Raw genomic sequence first — 21459 nt, 5'->3', positions numbered from 1 at the left:
TCACATGCGTGTTTTATTAGTACATCATTCATTACTTTGTAACACCCTAAACAGTCTTTGAAAGTGACCGTAAATAGACTCCGATGCTACTACCAGTAATTGTGTGTTGAGCAGCTGATCGAGGCATGATCGAGGGATGTAATATTACAGAGGAATCTCAGGAGTAAGGAACGTAACTGGTGGTTACAGCAATAATAGTTTGCTTTCCACAGGGACACGCGACACTTTATACACGGTGCTCGGAGGATTAGTCAAGTTAATATTTTGATTGCTGAAGCGAGAGTTCAGGTACAGTATGAATTATGGAATAACGTTAACTTTGGAGTGCTCAGGCCTCTCCCGAATTTATGCTACCCCTTTAAACTGATGGTCTAAGTCTAAGAACAGTGTAAGCTGTGACTTGAATAGGTTTACATGTTAACAAATATATTTCCTTTTTTTTTTTTTTTTTTTTTTTTTTTTTGCAAACATGCTAGAGGTTCAGCTTTAGAGACCCAATCATTAAACATCTGCCCATAGCATTTTGATTTTAAGAAATAATAGGCCTATCTCCTTTTATGTACAATTTTCCATGTAATTCTTTGAGATACATTTACCCTTTGTAAGATACTTGCACCATATCTGTATAATAATAATAATAACAATAATAATAATAATAATAATCTAGTTGTATCAACAACAGGGACAAATAAAATGGAAGCAAAAAGCCTGAGAATGATCACATACCTGTCCCCCAATGTCCCTGTTGAAGTGTTTGAAACTATCATGCAATACCTGGAGGAGAAGCTGGAAAGGGAGGCATATCTAATTTATGAATCTCGCTGGAGTGGACCACCTCGGAGTAGGACAGATCCTTTTACCAAAGATGAGGCAGATGTTGGTATGTCTCTTATTATTAGCACATTTGATCATATGTAGGATATTGTCAATAAAATAAGTTAAAAATTGAATTATTTATTATGTTTGTTTGTTTATTACTAAACTTTTAATTTTGTTATAGGATTTATATGCAGTCCATCTTTTCTCCGTCTTCAAGATCGTAAGAACAAATACATAGAGCATATTCCAGTGGCCCCAGTATTTGTACATCCCAAGGGAGAAAACAGACCAGTTTACTTCTCAGATGTCATTATACATTCTGATAACAAGTATGCTTTCAAATGGAATATATACAGAACCATTTAGTAATAAATTGTTAATGATAATCAGATACACCACTGTCTAGTGATTTAGTATAATGCATTACAAATTATAATAATAATAATAATAATAATAATAATAATAATGATTGTAATTCAGTAGAGGTTGCAATATGATAATATAAATTGTAAGAAGTTGTTTATACTTATTATGCACCAACAAAGCATTGCTGAGTTTGGAAAAAAATTCTACATAATGGCTTTAGATACAGAGCTGCTAATGAGATATTTATTGTAATGTTAAACTAATTAATTATATATATATATATATATATATATATATATATTTTTTTTTTTTTTTTTTTTTTTTAGGTCCAGTATAAAGGAATTCCATGACCTGAAAGGCCGCAGATTAGGCTATAGTGACTCAGAATCACTTAGTGGAAACTTCATAGTATTATCACAACTGAAGAAGATGGGCACAAATACAAGTTTTTTTGCTAGCACATTTTGTTCAGGTAAATTAAGTGTGATTTACAACAGAAAGTAGAAATTATGCACAAATTAAAGCATGTTGGAAAATGTCAGACACTTATGGGCACAGAAGTTAGAACTGAAGTTTGCGGGATTCCACAAAATTTCATCACTCCTGGGGACATGTTAAATATGGCACGATGTTTTGGCAGTCTTATCAACAGTGACTACAGCTGTCAACACGGTTTTCTGCTTCGCCTTTGGGCGTAGTCACAGAAGAAGCCAGAAAAAGTGTTCGTTTTTTTCAGTTCCCCGTAGATAAGCTCAAACAGGGCAAATGGAAAAGGTTGAGTCGGTAGGTTATGACAATCATAATAGCAAACTTGCAAACAAGATGGCAAGGCTGTTCCCAGAAGTGTATATATATATGCACACATGCACACATGCACACACACAATGCCAATATAACATACAGAATACAACAGATGAGAAAATCTATTCCTGAATGCACTGCTGGAACATTTAAACAATATGGTATTCATAAATTACTCCCCTTAGGATCCCACCTGAACTCCATTCGCATGGTATTGGATCGTGTGGTTGATGTGGCAGCTATAGATTCCAACTGCTTACGAGCTTTCCTCAAGAAAAACCCTGAGCTACGGAGTTCCATTCACATCTTGACAACCTGGGGTCCAATGTCTGTGTATCCAATGGTGGTCAATGCAAGGTTGCCAGGTATGGTAACTGAATACCTCTGATGTGGTGTCAGTCTTTTTCTTAGCTCCATGGACTCGTATATACTTTAACAGTCATATGTTGTCCTATTGATTCCCAGTGAGTGTTTTCATTCTTCGGTTACACACAATTTTATACAGAGATCAGTATTGTCTTGTATTTTGCTTCTATTACAGAGGAGTTAAAAAGCAGGATAGCAGAGGTAATGTTAACTATGCATGAAGACCCAAGGTGGCAGCCCAAACTACAAGAACTGGACATCATTAAGTTTGTTCCCATAGATACATCCTTGTACAACTTTGAGCGAGAATTACTAAAGGATGTGGAAAAGCTTTCCATAGACACACCTTACTATTAATAATTTTATTAATTTCAATGACAAACTGTGTAACTACATGTGTACTGCAGTTGCTGCTTGTTTAGTATGAGATCTATGTTTGGTACAATTTCTGTTTTTAAATGTATGATACGCACACACATATATATGGCAAAACTTATATATCCAAGGGTCTTTTATGTTCTTTAAACATATCATATGGTGCAAGGGAATTTGGTAAAATCTATGAGAAGGATGTTTGCCATCAGGTTATTTTGATGAGAAACAGCAGAAAAGATCCAAAGAAAAATTGTTATAGATCTAGTGAAATTGTCATATAGAAGGTTAAGAAAATCATTTTATCATCAAGATTCATTCTTCCTTTATTAATGTAGCTGTAGCTGTGAGCAGACTTTTGCTAGAAGTTTGCCAGTGCTTTGAGTAACTTGAGTAATGTTTTAACACATTTTTATCTTACAATTAAGGACATTTAAGAGATTATGAATTTAACTGAATACAAATCCCAATTTCCAGTCTAAAAATATATGGTGGTGGGGGAAGCATTCCAAGAAACTGTCTTTACAGTCTAAAGTTCGTATTTTGTAATAACATCTTTTCCATAGTTAGAATTATTTTCATATTTATTCCATATATTCTTAGTAAAATGTTAAATGTTATATCAAAGATGCATGTTGTTTATACCACTGCTTCAAAATAAAGAAAGTAAAGATTTGTATAATTTTAGTTCTAGTTGTGAGCCAATTTTTAGAAACATTTAGCACCAATTTTTGGACCAACTTTAAAAATATCAATTCCTTTCAAATATTTATATCTGGACAATGAAAATATACACCTGGTAGAAGCTGATTTCATCTTTATAGCACATTTATTTAGATTTAACATGAAACAATTAGTGAATTGGTATTAAATTAGGAAACTATACAAACAAATCAACTTGCAAAGAATTTACCACTCAGAAATACATTGAAATAATGCTTTATTTTAAGGTCACTGTTTGTATTCAAATTCAACAAATGAAAACCATTCAAAAATAAAACCCCAACATTTTGCTGAATATAATAACATTTAAAATGAAGAATCTTCTGCAAAACTTACACCACTGAAAAAGCTTTTACACTGATGTACACTGAACATATGTACTGTTGGGATCTCCACAGTTGTCCTCTACTTCTATGACAGCAGTTAGTACGTATGCTCACAGGACACGCCCCTTTGACTATCCACTCTCCTTCTCTTAATACTAATAATAGTGTATAGGGCCATTCCACAGCAAAACTTCCTCTCTTTTTGCATCAGCTCTTTTCAGATGAAATAGTTTACAGGGGGGAAAATGGAACTTTCATAGTACAGCTTTTTAAGGCTATATATCATTTATGATATGAAGGAATGATTGAATCACAATAAAAAAAACAACAAGTGACAAGATTTATGAAAGTCCCCCAGATACATTTACAGAGCTTAAAACCTTGAGGAGAATACAGATAGATGGTCCTGATGACAGTCCAGCAATTACATAATGAAGCTATTAGTCTGAGGGCAATGCAACATTACACTGCAATAATGACATTGGTTGTGCTGTAACAAGGGTACGTGTATGTCATCTACAATAATAAAATACACTGTCCTTTGTTGACAAAGCCATATTAATGGGCATTTTATTATCACAGACAAAATATATCACAGATTTTTCTTCAGCTATGAAAAACCAGCATAAAAAGATTTAATTTAATTTAACACTGTCATGTATTTAATGTGGTTAAATCACCACTCTGTTGTATTATCAGTATGAGTCACTGGCCTCAACAGGTGATCACTTTGGTCTGTGTTGTCTACATAAGCTGCTGGTTTCATTATGTAGTTACTGTGACTTCTCATATCTTGGGAATATACACTCTCTGGCCTCTGTTCTGCCTTTCTTTCAACACTTTGCATAGTTGCTTGTGCAAGCAGGTTGGACTGATAAAAACTGAAAGCTGCTAAATCTTGAAGGTATAGAAGATGTAGAGATACTTCTTCAAATGTGGCAATTACCTGAAATATAATTTTAAATAAATGAATCATAGAAACTGAAAATTAGCGTATGAAAATAAAACATGGGTTGAAATACAACAAATTATGTGACAGATGAAAATACATGTACTGATAAAGTCAACATTATGCAAAATGTGAAAATAATGGAAAGTAAAGGTTCCATAGTCCCATTTTCCAGTTACCTGTTCATGACTGTGTGGCACCCAGAGGTTAGTTGTAGTGTCCAGTTCCATGCACTGGTCCAGCTTGACCAGGTCAAAGTCCAACAGAGATGCGGCAGCAAGGGCCACCCTACTGGTCACTACCTGGCGAAACTTCTGCCTGAAAGCTGTCACCATCCTACACATTACTGACTGGTCAACAGGACTCTGGAGTAGAGGAATCATATCACATTACTAACAGGTCCACAGGAATAAAGGAATTTACCAACTATATAAGGGTTAAGGTTATGTAAACATAATCAAAAAGTAAGATAGAACTCTGTGAATGAAACATAACATATATTTCAAGAGTTAAATAACAAGTGACCACCAGCCTCAAATCACTGCACACACAAGGGTACAGCTACATTTTAGAGAGTTACTGCACTTACCTGTACCACCTGACTGGACAGCGTGGCTCGACTTCTGTCCACTTGCCTGCTGACCCTCAGTGGACTCTTCTCCTTCTCTAAGCCATAGTTAACTAAGTCAGTCAAAGACTGGATCAGGGTGCGGAGGTACTCCAACCTTCCAGAAATGCTGTGGAATAAATACCAACTTTCACCAATCTGATCTGACTTCTGCAATAAATGAAAAAGATTTAGTATAAAGTATACACCAAAAACTCCATGGAACAAAAAATGCAAAGAACAACCATAAATTGACACTGTTCCTAAAGCGCATCAATTACCAATAAAAAATATGCTAACAGGACATGGCATATAACTGACCTTAGTGACTATTGACTTTTGCAGTATCCACTTCTGGACACTGACCCAGTCTGCTTCTTTTCTTGCCTCCAGAATTCTCTGGTCAATGTAGCCCAGTACCTGCAGGCTGTTCCCTGGGGAGTATGGGTCCTCATCAGACAGAGGGTCACAGCGTTGGTAGTAAAAACTGGCCTGGAAGAGAGGAGTGCTTCAACAATTGTTAATTCTGACATTTTCAGATAATTTAAAGAGTTCTGTCAAGAAATATACATGTACTGCATATTTACATGAGCACCCCCCCCTACAAAGTAAATAAATAAATAAATAGATAAAAAAATAAATAAATAACAGATATACAAGAGAGTTACATTCTTTATCTACAGCTATTTTCTTCTTATTGTTTAATCAACGAGGATATCCAGATCTGATGCAGTTACAACATTCACACATGCATGTTATTTTCCTACAGTAACTGTTACACATAAATGTGAATTACTCTTTTTAGCTGAATGAACAACTTGCAACCAAATGAACATAGAAAAAGGTACTGCACATTACCTTAGGCATTCACTGAAAATGTATAAACTTACAGTGCCCAAGGTTTATTACCTTTTCCTTGTCCATAAAGACACTCTGGTGGATGTGTATAGGAGTATGACAGTAGAACATTTCATACCTGAAAACAGAGAAACATTGAACTTTGTAAGGTTCCTTTGCACTTTCTATCTGTACATGATTAAACTATTTTCATACAGTTTTACATTGTCTAACATTTTTTCTGCAATAAGGAATATACAACATTTTCCATTGAAGATTTAAATTTGTGCCCATAAAAAAGTATTCAAATAGAGGACACTTCTGCATGAAAACTTACTCATTTTCATCCTCACTTATAAATTGCAACATGAAATGTTTGATGACAGGAATGTATCTCCACTCCACAGCCACATATGCCTACAATAATGATAAATAATTCTCCAAATATAAATTTGTTATTCACTGAAATTCACTGCAATACCAGCAGAAACATGAGGTCACTGTATGCAAGCACTAAAAATCATATCCATACTTTCAGAGTACAGTATTACTCAAAGTTATTTGCTCTGTTGAAAAAAAGTCAAATCAAGCTATAACACCTCTTAAACATAGTTTACATAGCATAGCTACCAGACCTTAAGATATACAGGTTCCTTTGCTGCCAGGTGTCTGATGAGTTCTGTTTCAAACTGTTTCCTCTTGTTGAGAGCTCCCTCTAGTGTCCAGCGGTTGTTTCTTGAAGCAGTCCCCATATATACACCATACAACACCATGGTGCCTTCCTCATACAGCTGTGCCAAGTGATGGTACACTATAACACAGCCACACAGTACTAATAGTTAAACTGGCCATCATAAAAGGTACCTATTGCTCAGAGCAATTCTCATTCAATTAAAATACAAGAACTTGTTTCATATTAAGATGAAAGTAAGCAACCCTTTTTACTAAGCAGCCCTTTAAACGAGCTCAGTTTGGAACCTATGCAATACACTAAAACCTGCTTTTTGTAAAATTTTCTGGATTATTTTCAGCATACCTTACAAAACATCATGCGCATGACTTACCAATATCAGCAAACCACTCCAAAGCTTTTCGGGCAGTCTTCCGTGGACCTCTGATGAAACAGTATTCATGTAAGCACACACTATGGAGATATGGTGACATCTTACCATACAGGAAAGTATCACCACTTATAGCAGGACACACTGCCAGCTGTGGAGGAGAAATAAGACACACCCACCTGTCATACTTTATATATATTTCAAGATAAATATTAACAAATGCAGCTTTAAATTAGATACCAAACATTTAAAGACATTTCTTCAATATAGATATTTTTGGAAAATAACTATTGCAGCAGACAATCCAATTAAACTATATATCTTAAAGTTTACAACTCACTCGGTAAGGACCCTTCCTGTGAGGGTACTTATGCATGAGCAATTCCTGTCCCACTGGGATAACTTGGGAGAAACTGTCCCAGTCTAAAACCCCCAAACATCCCTCAGTGCCTACAACATACAAGTAATATAACACAATTCTGGCAAATGAACTACCAGGAAAATGTTTAAATAATCTATCCATTCTATTGTATTGTACCAAACACCTCTACCATATTTGAATTATCAAATTAATGCTAGGAGATAAAAATAAGTAGTGGTGCAGCAGAAACATTACCTACCGTATATCTGAGTCCCTGGTATGGTAAAAATATAGCCATCAGGTTCATCCAACTGTTCTCTTCCATGGCACACCTCTTCAGTGACCCTGTGTGGAGTCATATACTGGACATCCATTCTTAAAAATATTTTTACACAAAGCAAATGACCACCAGATTATATTCACTTCATTTGGTTTATGTGATACTGACAATTAAATCTCAACTTTGTTCTACCCAATATATGATTTATTGGTAATAAATGGTAATGGTTGTAACATTCTTATTTTTGAATCACAATTAAGTTTTTACATTCATCTTTAGCATAGCAATATTGTTAATGTTGGATATAACTGTTACGAAATTGTTTGTTGAGAGTTCCTATTTGTACCTGTTTGCAGCTTCAGTGAGCTTTGTGAGTAGTCTTGGATAGGGATTGGGGGGAAGACTGCCACCTGACAACAAGTCTAGTAAAAACTCCTGCCATGTTTCATCTAAATGAGTATCAGACACATACTGAAACAAAATAGATTTGTACCAATATCAGCTTGGGTGGCAGAGGGCCTGAACTAGCAAAATATCAGTCAATTTATATTTCGTGTTTTTCACTGATGTCTTTGGCAAATCCTGTATACTGCATGGAAGAAATGTAAAATGGATAACTAACTATTCTGAACTGATGACATTCAAAAGTCTTAATAAGCTCCATATTAAGCTAGCACAGATACATGACAAAGTGTTATATTTTGGGAGCTTAAGACAACTGCAGAACTATCCATTATAGTTATATGTACCTTCAACAAGACAGAATCTCCAGCTATGGCTGAAGGCACCATGCTTCCTTGTCCAACTGAAGTAACATCTATTCCTAAAATAACAACAAAGACACATCAACATTGGAGACCATTTTAATGAAAAATTATCTATTTACAGGCTTTACGTATCTAAGGAATAAACATGTAGAGTACGAGATGGGTCTTTGGAAAATAAAATTCTTCAAATTATGTCAAAAGGTTTACCTGATAAGTCATGTTGTATAATTCCCTCAATCTCTGAACCATGGACATACTGCTCTGCTTCTGGCACACTCTGGAAACATTGCTAACAGCTTGATGATTTGTCAAAAATGAAGTCACCTACAAATCTCATGTTACATCCGAGTCAACAACATGTTATTAAAAAAATAACAATTTTCACAAAACAAAATCAATCAACTGTATAACTTACAGGTTCCTTAGCAGCCTTATCAACACAGGCTTCCTCGGGATACTTCTCCTTTATTGATGTAATACATTTCTAAAATTATATAATTCAGTATAGTAAGATTATTCCATGAAAATATGTGAAGCTAATGGAAAACCAATTTTTATTAATTGACTGTGACAACACGATCTTGCATCAACGTTAAGTCATCACAAATGTACAGCTGAATGTGACACTACATAAAAGGATTTATCACTATAAAAGCCGTTTATCTGGAATATACAAATTTACTACTAACTAATAATGCTTTATAACAAATTGACAAATTTAATATAATTTAATATAATTCAAACATGTTAATAAACCTATGAAGATCTTGTATTTGTATTCGACCAGATAATTAAACTCTACATATTTTTCATATGTGTGCATGAAAAAGAAACCTAGGCAAGATATACTATTTGTCAAATTACAAAGAGGTAAAATTGCATGTACCTTTATTTGTGGACACCAATGTAATGCATCCTCAGTCATTATCAGTAGTAAAGGAATACAGTACTGGTTTACTGCCTGCAACATTTCAATACTCTGAAAAGTAATAACATGTGGAAAATCATCAAATCTGTGTGACAAAAGGTATGTTAAAAGCACTGCATTTAATTCGGATACATATCTGCATTAAAAAAACCAAGAAGTAAGTAAAACATGCTTTTCATACCTTGGGTTTCAGAGACACCCTAAGTGTCTGCCTTCCATCCATGTAGGTAACTTTATCTAGCCAAGATGTCAGTCGCCTGCTGGCAGCATGCATTGCACTGCTTCTTTCTTGCCTAAAAAAATACCAAAGATTACATAATCAAACCAATAGCCTTTTCTTGGAAAACAGTTACCATCTATGTAGGAGAATAATTACTATTACACATTACTAATGCTCCTTTTACTTGAGTTTAGTGCGCATAAACTTACAGTTCACTTCCAGCCAAAAGATTGATGACATCATTCCTGTATTTCATAAACATGGTGTCAACTAGTGTGGCCTCCACATACTGAAAACATAAATGCGTAATTTTGTAAATCAACTGAATATACTTTTCCATCCAAAATCTTTGCATAAAATCCTTTGCCTTGAAATTTCTTCGAATTAATAATGATATACCGGTTGCCTCTTTTGCAATAGTGAAAAGTTGGTTAAAAAAGTACTGAAATGTCTAGCTAACCGTCCTTACCCCCTGGAAGCACTGTATCAAGTCTATGACAGCTCTGTTTACCTCCATCAGAGCATGTAACTTGGCTGCTGTGCAGTGCATCAAGTTGTTCACCTCTCTGTGAAGCTCTTGGGTTGGGTACACATCACTGCAGTGAAGAAAAGGAAAAGCTACAAGGCCACATTTGATGTGTGTGTGTGTGTGTGTGTGTGTGTGTGTGTGTGAGAGAGAGAGAGAGAGAGAGAGAGAGAGAGAGAGAGAGAGAGAGAGAGAGAGAGAGAGAGAGAGAGAGAGAGAGAGGGTGGACTGATTTAGAACAGGAACACTATATTAAACTTCTAATTTAAATGCATTAAAACTGCCAATAACATACAGCGAAATTTCCCAAATGTATACCTTTCAACTTTATTCAATTGATAAAGGCCACCGACCCATAGCAAATACCTTTCAATGAGCGTTAATAAAACAATGTAATAGGCACAGTCAAATACTTCTGCCTCAAGGTGCATCCTGGCTATCTTCCTCTCCCAGTAGGACCTACAAGAAAGTTAAATTTAAAGTTAAGTTTTTAATATACTGATGAATTTAGTCAAGTTACAAAATACACTGTGACAATGCAGTTTCTACAGTATCACCTGGTCTTAAAATATAAATGTTACAAATTGCAAGTACAACTTAACATGGAAATAATTCTATTTCAGAAACTGATATTAAAATTAATATTCTTTTATCTTAAAATGAACAGATCAAGCATACATGTAGTTAAGTTACATGTCATTTAAATTGCTCCCATCATAACTGCTGGAATAATAATAAAGGAAAATGTAAAACCAATATCATACTTGATAGGTGCTACAAACTGCCAGCCAAATGGCCCTAACTTTTTTTCCTCATCAGTCTGCATATCCTTGAAGCCATCCGTCTTAACTTTCTCTGCCTTCACTGTGCTGAATATGGCTCTCCAACCACGCCTTTTGTTCTTTGAGATTTCTTGCTGAGATTTTTGTACACTTTGCAGAGAAGCTGAAAGCCAATACTTGATGTGGTACATCAAAATGCAATTCACTTCAATTACTCATGGTTTTAATCAAACTTTAATGTTTATGCTACCAAGCAATAAAAAATATATATAACTAAAATTCCATAGCCTCACACATAAAGCACATTATTCTACAGGGTCAAATACTGATGTGTTGCTACAATATCAAATACACACCTCTAACATCAGGCCTGTCCCAATCCCCTTCCAAGTCAGCTAAGGCAGGCATGTGGGAGAGCATATAAAATTCAGCTTTGGAATAACTGATGAAAATGCCATCATGCAAGGTTAGCAGTGGCAGAGCTGTAAAACTGGTTAACCTATCCAAAAACAAAATATGGTTAAACTTTCGAAAGTCCTGCACCGGATTTTTACCTGAATTATATACATGTATACATATGTGAACTATTTGTAAAGTATTCATTTTACCAAATTTACTGGTGATACATTCTTTATTTGGTAAAGATAATGAGGTATTTTGTCCTGTACCTACACTGTGTCAAGTGCACAACTTCACTATGGCTGACCTTCAGTTTGCCCTCTCTTCTCCCACATAGATATATAGGTCACATTCAAAACAAGTTGATCTGCGGACTAACATATTCATGGATCAAATACAGATGACCCACTTGAAAGCTTGCTGCAGAATCCCTTAATAGACACTGAAAAGATTCCCCACATGGATTATGCAGTAAGCTTTCAAGCTTTGGTTGTGAATGAGGCCATAGTTTACCTGCCAGGTGTGTCTCCTGGACTGACTGCTCCAGACTGCGTCTCCTCCAGGAAATTCAGCACATACTGTTTTTCTCCCCTGTTGTAGATGTGAGTGTAGGGGTCAACTTTAAAAGCAAACTGAAAGCAACAAAGACATGGCACTTTATGAATACGAGAATCTTAAATACATATTCAGTGCATAAGAATTCTTTCTTTCTAGGCATTTCACATTAAAATTTTTTACATTAAAGTTAGTCTTTTTTCACACTCCCCGCTTTTCTACTCAAAATGGTGATCATACCATTTGTTGCAGAATTATCATTACAGTTTCAAAGGTCATACCTCAGCAACAGGACACTTCTCGGCCTTAGTACATGCTTTGACAGCTTCAAGGAACTCATCCTAAGAATATTAAACAAGCAAGTTCATACAGTCACAGAATCCCTAAATAATATAATAATGGACATCCCTTACTCATATAAAATGGATTTACTAGTAAAATCTAAACCTTAAAATAAATGGGTAAATATGCCATACCTTTGATGAAAATTATTTTCTGGACAAAATATATAAAGCTACGCATTTAATATAATATAATATAAAAGTAAAGAAGTGTATACCTGTAGATGATGAAGCCTTACCGAATAGTTCTGCATTCTTTTCACAGTCCACAATTTCTCTGTCCAGGTATCTTGTGAGTTCTTATCCTGCACTGGGACATTGATACCTGACATAAATAGAAAACCTTTTTGCTAAAAAATTGAAAATAGTAATATTGTAAAGCAATAATCAGCCACCTTTTGTAAGACACAAAAAATTTTAACAACTATTGTAGGCTCATGCCTCTTTCAAAAGTTAGTGTTATATATAAGTTATAATGATAGATAATATATCATTATGCAATGATGTTCAGAATTTTGCACATAATAGTTAAGTGAAAAGTTTGCACTAACCCAGTAGGATGTGAGGACCCTCAGAATGAGCTCCCCATAGATCTTTTGCAATGCTTTCCGCAAATGCAACGATACCCTGTAAGTAAAAGTAATCCCATATAAAGAAACAAATTTAACGCAGTCTAGACAGTTGATTAAAAGGACAAAAATTTGGGAAATACCCTGCCCAAATAGCACATTAGTTTAATGTAATAGAAACTTATCTAAAACACAAATTTTCCACTTTACAGGTAAGCCAGCTCAATTCGAAGCAATGATATGATTTTATTATTTTAATTATGTCCACAATTTTTTTCTGTTACCATATTTCTCAGATAAGCTCACAGGGATTTGATTTTCATCTCAGCCATACAGAAACCCATAGTATTTTAAATATATATAAAAAATTGGGATTGGCAGCTTTGGGGCAAATAACACAGAAATAAATGCAAAATACCCTAAATAGTACACTATCTTTTGTAAAACTAACCTAATTTTGCTGTTTTACCTTCTTTTTTTCACAAGAATCTGCATATTTATGATACAAAACCTCTCTATAAATATCAAGTTAAAACTCATTAATGGTTAGGATTTTTGCTTCAAATTTAGAGTGTAAAATGAAAATGTAATAGTAAAATGAACAGATGAATCACATCTATTTACCATATTGATATCTTTTCCAGTCACAAAATATTCAATTCTGACTTTGACCTTGGCAGAAGAAATACCGAAGGTGCCAGAAAATATACCTGGTCCACACAGGGCTGCTACCACTGACATCTGAAATCCAAGAATTCAAAATTATTAGATCCTGAGAGGCCTGTAAAACATATAAACAGATTTAGAATACATGCTGTTAAAAATAATTTTTGACTTATAGTCTTTATTGTTTAACACGTCTCCAATTCAAAAGTAGTGCATCTGCAGTTAAACAGTTTCTTAAAGAATGTACAGAATGTATAACAATAAAGGGTTCAGCATGTGTTTTCTGCACTGCAGAGTTTGAATCAAAAAGAAAACCTATCCAAAAACAGATGACTAAAGAGAATAAAAGCTAAAAGCTTAAAAGTCTTACTGTATAACCCTTCCTGATGTCCAGTGTCCTGGGCACTGGGGTGACATCATCAAGTAGCCACTGGTAAGTCTGGACATAGTCTGTGTCCACCAATGTGACCAGATTTCTCAATCCACAGACATAGGGGGGTAGCTGACCTCTCACTAAGTATGGAATACAGCTCTGCTGGGTGCTGGGGGAGGGGGCACTGCTGGAAGATTCTGAGTGGAAAAGAAAAATGAATCAAACGCGTATGATTGAACCACTGTTTTAAACTAAATTTTATACGTTACACCAACTTCCAATAAAACATAACTTCTAGAATTAATGTTACCAACTATTAAAAATGCCATCAAACTGAATGCATGTTTTATGAAAAAAAAAAATACAAACCTAAGTTAGAAGAAATTGAACCATCATTCACCCCATGACTGAACATGTAAAATCTATTAAAAAATAAGAACAATGTTAATCTGTAATCAAATTCATATGACTCATATTCCAGCTCATTGTCACAATAACATTTTCATTATGATCCTTTAGATATGGATATGTAAATTCAATATTTTGAAGAAAAAAAGGGTTTCAAACATTTTTCAGCATCGGCCATCAGTCAATAAAACACTTATCAGTAACATTATCCAAATTTTTTCTTACTTCTCACTTTCTGGTGACAGTCTTCTCAAAAACCCTGGATATGGGTTGTAGGGAAGGGCAGGGGAACTGAACAACAAGTGACAAAGACTGGAGAATTTCTCTTCTAGCTTTGTTTTCTGAAGATAATCTTGGAGATATTCCAAGTGGTTTTGTATTGCAAAGTCAGCTGCTGGTCCAAAGCTTTCTCGTACAAATAACCCAGTGGCCAAAGTGTCCTAAAAAGATATAGGGAAGCCAGCCCAATGACATTAATATAATGGTTAACCAAACAATTTTTACAACATTTTTAATCTTCGACATAGGTAGAGATACTTCAAAGATATTTTATGAAATAGTGGACCACAAAGGAGATTCATTTTCCACATAAATATATATATTTAATATATTATAAAATATATTTTCTTCTGGTGAACATATTTTTCTTTCTCACCTGTGATTTGGCAGATCCTCCTCTTCTGGAAGCAGAATTCGTATTTGTTGCCCTACTTGCAGGAACACTCTAAAAGAATAAATTTAAACCAACACAAAGTTAAAACTTACACTAATTATTTGACCTTTTGGACCCTTGGCTACTAGACAGATACATAATGAAGAATAAAGCATCAAGTTTCAAATGACCAAAATGTCTAAGACAATATAACTACTGAGATTCAATTAAGATTTAGACCACAGACATCACATGTCACAGACAGTCACACTATATTAATAGCAGAAATGAAGCACATTTATCAGCTATGGGACTGAATATTAACATTTGACTCTAGATAGTGAATTGCTTCTGAGTGCTGCCCATCTTACCCTCTGTGTTAACCTGGAAGTTGGTGTTCCTCCATGGGAACCCTCCTGTGGAACAGGTGCCCCCTGGACGCCCTCAGAAGACATAGATGTCTTTTAAAAGGAAAAGCTGTGAACAGAATATGAAAGTAAAGAAAGTAACGTACAAGTTTTCTATCACCAGCACTTATTAAGTACTTTAATCTTGTGTATTTTTCATGTTGTGATGCTGTGAATGTACCGTTTTATCAAACTCTCAAGTATACATTGTAGTAATGTATAAAAACGTCACTTTGACTTTCATTAAGAGTGACATCGACAGGCTGAAGAGTGGAGTGGCGAACAAACGTACCTAGTAGTACTAGTAGTGATGCGACACATACTGTACATGTACAATATTTGTTTTGTACATGCACATGATGATGCAGCACTTGGTGCCGTTGCCATGTAAAACAATCACCTGCAGTTTAGGTCGAGGTCAAAATTGGTCGAAGAGCATCGTTTTGATTTGTTTTGACATGAAGCTGCCTCTATCATTCCTGCATCTGGAATTCTCTATATTATCTGGAATCAGGGAACACGAATGTCAAAACATTGAGACAAATATGGCGGGGTCAAAGTGACCTCTCGAAAAAACTCTCGTTGACAGTGAGATCTAAAAAGGAAATATGTCGGCCTGCACACATTGGATTACCCCTGATTGGATCGGTGGACGAGATGAAAATGAATAGTCGTCCATTGTAAGTGCTAGAACTAGATGTAGCAGACAAATATTTAAAAAAAATTATTTTATTTTATATTTCAGTAGAATTACTACAATGTATCTGTCTTTTACCAGAAGATTTTAGTCTTTTAAGAAGCCCACTGAAACTTGAAAGTTAAAAATGTTTTTTAATACATGTAGTACTGGTAAACGTGTTATTTTTCTTTCAGCTTAAAAACTGATGCAGGCATTATGCTGATGTTCAGAAGAACATGAGAATGCCCAAATTTCTCCCGGGCTTTCTGGTGCTTTACAGTGCGACATTTCTGTTTGTTTTACCATTATTGTGTTGGAAGTTGCCGCACTCACTTTACTTTTCCAAAGGCTCAAGCACAGCAGAAGTAGAACATCTCAAAAACCTTGATCTTCAGAGGCTGGCAGCAGCAGAATATTATTTTAAAGAGCAAGTGACAAACTCAGGAGAAACCAATCCTCAGAACTCTAAACATACCGATATCACAAGACCACACATCGCAGTAACAATAATCACTGTTAAAAGGAAATCAAAAAAATACCAACCTCACTATTTAACGCAATGTCTGCATCATTTCATGAAAATAGTTAAGGAAATGAAGGAGATAGGACAACACTGGGAGCTGTCTGTCTGCAATGTGGATTCCAACCCTCTCAAATATGAAGAGGCACAAAATCTATCCAAATATGTCACAGTTTTTCAGCCATATGTTAAAAAGCGTTCTTCGGCAGGGAACCTTTTTGAAAAGGAAAAGCGGGATTATGTCTATTGCCTGAACAAAACTTTAAACTTACATCCAGAGTTTGCTTTTGTTATTGAGGATGATGCGCTACCTCACCCTGATTTTAGTAGAGTTTTCCCAGACATTGTGAACCGATTAATGGATAATAAATCTCACAGCATATCATTCAACAAGGACAAGATAGCTTATGTTAAATTTTATCACCCTGAGAGGTTACTAGGCTATTTTAACCCAGAACCCAATCGCATCCCAGAACTCCTCATTATGGGTTTTATCCTCGGTGCTGTTACTGTTTGGATTTGTCAAGTGGTTAAACCGCACATTGTTGGTAAAAATACTCATAGCTTGTGGCTAATATTTAGCGTGTATTTTATGCTGTGTATGATTGCTATTGGAAGGGTCAATGTGTTGGAACTAAGAAGGCTATCACACCACTTTTACAACATAGTCCCTGCTCCTACTTGCTGCACACCTGCAATGTTATTCCCTCAGAAAGGGGGCCGTGAAATTGTCAATTTCCTTAGTAAGGTGGAGTGCAAAAATAAATATGCAATGGATACAGCTTTGGATGACTTTATGCGTAAATCCAAAGTAAGACCATATTATGTTGAGCCAAATCTTTTCCAGCATATTGGTCTGTACTCTAGTCTAAGGTTGAAGGTATTGGATCCGTTTATTGTCTAGACAGTGAAGTGGTGCTAATTTATTGTATTTGATTTTACATTGTTGCAATATCTGTGTAATAAAGAATTTCTAAGACAGGTTTCTTTATATTATACAGTCGATATATTTATAGTGGCATTAATCATACTAAAACAGGTGTGCAGAAAGCATATTTCAGGTAAAAGGGAAGTACTGTAATCATTTTGTGAATTTTTTTCTTTGTTTAGTTTGATGTAATTATTCAATGACTTATTTAGGTATACATTTGGCTTTAAGAAGTGGACAGTCATTTAGGGAGCATTCACATCGAGACGAGCTGAGATTCCTACATGAAAGGAACACCGCTAATCCTGTAATGGTCTCTGCTTCTCACATGCCTCCCCACGCATTGTCCCTCGACCAGTTGAATTGATCTGAGATTTAATTACTGTGCCCCTGCAGGGATGACACGTAGGGAGGCGTGTGAGAGGTGGACAGACCATTACAGGATTAGCGGTCTTCCTTTCATGTAGGTCCACCATATATATAGGTCTCAGCCTTACTAGCACTCGGCTCTTCTCAATCTAAATGGTCCCTTAGTCTCCCAGCTTCCACAGATCATAATGGTGAAATTACCATATGGAGAATGGAGTATGGTGGGCATGCACACAAAAAATCACCTGACCTTTGTCACAGAAGTCAATGCTATTTTATAATCAGTAACATTTCTTTATTCATATAATATCTTTTACAGATTCAAGACCCCAGGCAATTCATGTTAATATTGTGTGCCCTGGATGAACCTTCAAGTGAAATAACTGTGGGGAAATAAAAAAAATGTAAGAAATTGTTCAATTTCAATATTTTTTTACTTGGTTCCACGTCAAGGGTTTAGCACTGTTCAGGCCAATTAACACTAATGAATATTCATATACACTCTATGTCTCTCCATTTCTCTTAATGCCAATACAATGTCGGACACTGTCTCTAGTTCTTGGTGTTACAGTTTAAATTAATCAGTCAACAAAATGCATCTGCAACCACAACCACTTTCTGAATGCTATACATGTACATAATAAAATAATTTTATTCACTGTATAATATATTTATAAGCACTTCATCTGTAGATTATGTACAATAAAAAATAAAAGTTCCTGTACATCTGCATAATAGAATGAAAAATAAAATAATTTCACTATATATATATATATATTTACAGATGAAGTGTGTATATATATCTGTAGAATAGAATCATAAAATGTAAGTTTAGACAAACCCCCCCCCCCTGCAATCACAACCTTTGTCTTTTACACAACCAATCTAAGAATATCTAATAGCCTTGTTAAAAAGAGATCCCATTATGATAAAATCCTTTCTAGTCTTTCCTAGTTGTTTGTAAGTTTTTTCTTGAATAAGATATATAAGTTAAGTAATCCACACTCAACCAAAAACGTTATTTTGAATAATTATAGAATAACCATGTAAGCTAAGTTAAATGTTTATCAGGTATATTGATGGATAATGCCCCCACCAATCATTACTTCAAGATTACACTGAAGATTTCCCCACTACATTACAGAGTTTTTAATTGTTGAAAAACAACTTCACGTTTCTGAACTTTCTTGGTTGAGTGTATGTAGTTTCCATAGCTGAGTACTTTATTATTGGCTGTAACTGGGACAGCACAAGTGCTTGTAGCTGTGTCTGTCCAAAGACACAAAAAAAGGCTTCTGTCAAAGAGTTTTTTTGTAATATTTCCTTTACTTTTACACAGGATGTACACAAGCGCAAAGTTGGCTTCTTTGACAAGTTTCTGAAAGAGAACTAAGTTAATTACATAAAGCAAGGAATTAGATACATAGATATCTAATTCTTTGCCTAAAGTTAACTAAAGCTATCTCTTAAGAGCTGCCCATACATACTCTATTAAACAAGACCCTCAATTGGAGAATGTGGTGAAGTTGGTAGATTTGATACATGTAACAATGCCAAACTAACGCTCTCTAAATACATTTAAGTATGGAAATATGCACAATGACGTAATTCACAATTCACAATGACTAATGAAATTAAATTACATCACACAGGCCAATAATAACATGTTCAACAATATTCATCTAAAACAATCAATTCAAATTTACAGTCATATCCTAAAAATACATCTAAATATAAAACAACAATTAGATTATTCAATAATCACCTAACATGATTCTATACGCACACGCAAAAATTAGACAAATGTGACCAAAGGTTTAGAAAAATAGTTGGTCACTTAAAGTACTGTATCCGCCAGTAGACTCCCGCACAGGGACTTGTGGAATGTCACATCATTGGACGGTAGACCAGCGGTCGGCTCTCAGATTAGGCCTGTAGCCAGCAGTTTTAAATAATGGTTCTTTTTCTGTATAATTGTACCTATTTCTACCTTATTTGACCCAACTTAAGAAATTACACAGAATCAACATGTAGATCAAATTTTGATTCAAAAAGGACTTTTTCCTGCTAAAAGGGCGGTGTGCTCGCACCCCTGAACCCCGTTGCCTCTAGGTTTGACATTTCAGTCGCGTAAGTGATGCACACATTTCATGAAATATTTCGGATATTTGCATAATTGCTTCATATCCCTTTTTCAATTAAAATCACTATTGATTGTATTCCATATTGGATGCCTCTATAGTGTAAAAAAAAAAAAAAAAAAAAAAAAAACAGCAGAAAAAATGAGACAAGTCAAAATAAAATGTGTGCGTCACTGCATGCTTTGACTCAAATGTTAACATTTTGAGAAATTACCATACAGGAACTTGTGCCTATATATACCTGCGGTAAGAGGTCCGTAGCCGGGGGTGGGGGTTCAAAGGAAAAGGTCCTCTCTGGGTGAAATTTATTTAAGGTACATGGAAGTTTCATGGTAAAAGGTCCACTTTTTCAGAAAAAGAACCCCCCTTTTGAAATTTCTGGCTACGGGCCTGGGTAACGATGGCACATATTGCGCCTTACGGTGAATTAGAATAAGCTTTGGTAACATGCAATACTCTTCATTCATCTGACCCCCTTTTGCAAGCAAGCTGATATACAAAGAGTAGCAAGCCACCTGGGTTTACATCATTTATGCGGTTCCGTATTTTGAATTGGGCGGCGGTCGTCGGGAGATTTCCCGTCTTCTTGCGCGTGGGTTTGCTTGTTTTCAGTTACCTCTGTTGTCTCTTGTACAGGGATACGAATCTCGCCATTTCCAGGGCCTTGGCTAGCGCTGAATTCTTCGGGACCCCAAGGAACAGCCTCGTTTTTCATCCAGTTTATCTCACCGACATAACCCTCCGTCTTACCGCATTCTAAATCAGAACAGCTTATCAGTTTCTTTGGTTCCTTGCGGCATGTGCTGTCATCGTGCTCTCGTTGTGTAGGAAAACTGCCAGCAGAGTCTCCGTCGTCTCTGTGACTGGTGTTTCCCTTTACGTCGGCAGCAGCGGAGGATGACAGGTTGCCGCCACCAAGACCACTGTTTGGACTGCCACCTACTTGGTTAACGTCTTTAACAACTAAAAAAATATTTTGTTTGAATAGAATATGAAAAGTGCAAACTTGTTCAAGGAATGCTACGCACGGCGAGTAAAGAAATTATCATAAACAACAAGTGCTCTCATAATATCTTAAATACCACTCATAAAATAATTCACCTGCCAACGCAAACGTACATGTAGAACGGCATTTTTGTGAGTCAGATGAGTGTGTGCGAGCGAGCGTGAATGTGGTTGGTTGGGTACTTGCCCCACAATAATAAGGTTTAGTTACCCGTAATTTTTTCCCCTCCACGTCGCATATTTTCTTTCTTTTCGTGACGCCATTTTCTGATCATTTTCCCAACAGCAATAACGATGCAGCAAAGAAACCCAAGTACAAAGAGGACAATAACGACTCTGTCTGTAGTGTCTAACGG

General features: G+C 35.6%; 4 protein-coding genes across 6 annotated transcripts; 2 read left to right on the top strand and 2 right to left on the bottom strand.

Annotated features, from left to right (window-relative positions):
* Positions 1–68: 68 nt before the first annotated feature.
* LOC106181064 (uncharacterized) lies at positions 69–3406 on the top strand. 2 transcript variants are annotated; one of them, XM_087003659.1, is made up of 6 exons: positions 69–288; positions 668–880; positions 1001–1148; positions 1512–1657; positions 2172–2351; positions 2528–3406. In XM_087003659.1, the coding sequence occupies exons 2-6, from the start codon at positions 694–696 to the stop codon at positions 2707–2709; spliced, it is 843 nt and encodes a 280-aa protein (XP_086859785.1). In that variant the 5' UTR covers positions 69–288; positions 668–693; the 3' UTR covers positions 2710–3406. The 2 variants fall into 2 exon arrangements, with proteins under 2 accessions (XP_086859785.1, XP_013420778.1); XM_013565324.2 differs by having other exon boundaries at positions 71–288; positions 683–880.
* A 241-nt stretch (positions 3407–3647) lies between these two features.
* Positions 3648–16026, bottom strand: LOC106181062 (uncharacterized). 2 transcript variants are annotated; one of them, XM_013565320.2, is made up of 32 exons: positions 15862–16026; positions 15426–15531; positions 15058–15126; positions 14628–14842; positions 14364–14416; positions 13992–14191; positions 13580–13696; positions 12938–13013; positions 12626–12711; positions 12327–12386; positions 12004–12122; positions 11448–11590; positions 11074–11254; positions 10676–10768; positions 10253–10379; positions 9993–10072; positions 9745–9856; positions 9522–9614; positions 9051–9119; positions 8843–8912; positions 8618–8691; positions 8215–8339; positions 7848–7963; positions 7568–7677; positions 7231–7378; positions 6802–6977; positions 6504–6583; positions 6239–6305; positions 5651–5821; positions 5312–5500; positions 4902–5087; positions 3648–4719 (listed from the first exon to the last, which is right to left on the bottom strand). In XM_013565320.2, the coding sequence occupies exons 2-32, from the start codon at positions 15507–15509 to the stop codon at positions 4450–4452; spliced, it is 3759 nt and encodes a 1252-aa protein (XP_013420774.2). In that variant the 5' UTR covers positions 15510–15531; positions 15862–16026; the 3' UTR covers positions 3648–4449. The 2 variants fall into 2 exon arrangements, with proteins under 2 accessions (XP_013420774.2, XP_086859738.1); XM_087003612.1 differs by having other exon boundaries at positions 15754–15924.
* LOC106181063 (GPI-N-acetylgalactosamine transferase PGAP4-like) lies at positions 15971–18377 on the top strand. Its single transcript, XM_013565321.2, has 2 exons — positions 15971–16141; positions 16335–18377. Exon 2 carries the CDS (start codon positions 16377–16379, stop codon positions 17562–17564), a length of 1188 nt encoding a protein of 395 aa, XP_013420775.2. The 5' UTR covers positions 15971–16141; positions 16335–16376; the 3' UTR covers positions 17565–18377.
* A 1831-nt stretch (positions 18378–20208) lies between these two features.
* LOC147764890 (uncharacterized) lies at positions 20209–21459 on the bottom strand. Its single transcript, XM_087003663.1, has 2 exons — positions 21315–21459; positions 20209–21061 (listed from the first exon to the last, which is right to left on the bottom strand). Exons 1-2 carry the CDS (start codon positions 21376–21378, stop codon positions 20625–20627), a joined length of 501 nt encoding a protein of 166 aa, XP_086859789.1. The 5' UTR covers positions 21379–21459; the 3' UTR covers positions 20209–20624.

This window comes from Lingula anatina, chromosome 1 (genome assembly GCF_051362555.1).
Source record: "Lingula anatina isolate TDL-2025a chromosome 1, LinAna3.0, whole genome shotgun sequence".
In the NCBI taxonomy this organism is placed as follows: Eukaryota; Metazoa; Brachiopoda; class Lingulata; order Lingulida; family Lingulidae; genus Lingula; species Lingula anatina.
The sequence above is the reverse complement of the archived record's forward strand: the minus strand, read 5'-3'. Positions and strand labels throughout refer to the sequence as shown.

Excerpts from the sequence above, each read along its gene's own strand:
- LOC147764890 (XM_087003663.1), bottom strand. The coding sequence starts at position 21,378 with ATGATCAGAAAATGGCGTCACGAAAAGAAAGAAAATATGCGACGTGGA. Across the intron at positions 21,062-21,314 it reads TGGAGGGGAAAAAATTACGG|TTGTTAAAGACGTTAACCAA; the intron begins GTAACTAAACCT and ends ATATTTTTTTAG.
- LOC106181064 (XM_087003659.1), top strand. The coding sequence starts at position 694 with ATGGAAGCAAAAAGCCTGAGAATGATCACATACCTGTCCCCCAATGTC. Across the intron at positions 1,658-2,171 it reads TGCTAGCACATTTTGTTCAG|GATCCCACCTGAACTCCATT; the intron begins GTAAATTAAGTG and ends TACTCCCCTTAG. Across the intron at positions 2,352-2,527 it reads GGTCAATGCAAGGTTGCCAG|AGGAGTTAAAAAGCAGGATA; the intron begins GTATGGTAACTG and ends CTTCTATTACAG.
- LOC106181063 (XM_013565321.2), top strand. The coding sequence starts at position 16,377 with ATGAGAATGCCCAAATTTCTCCCGGGCTTTCTGGTGCTTTACAGTGCG.
- LOC106181062 (XM_013565320.2), bottom strand. The coding sequence starts at position 15,509 with ATGTCTTCTGAGGGCGTCCAGGGGGCACCTGTTCCACAGGAGGGTTCC. Across the intron at positions 7,678-7,847 it reads ACCAGGGACTCAGATATACG|GCACTGAGGGATGTTTGGGG; the intron begins GTAGGTAATGTT and ends TGTATGTTGTAG. Across the intron at positions 6,978-7,230 it reads GGAGTGGTTTGCTGATATTG|TGTACCATCACTTGGCACAG; the intron begins GTAAGTCATGCG and ends GCTGTGTTATAG.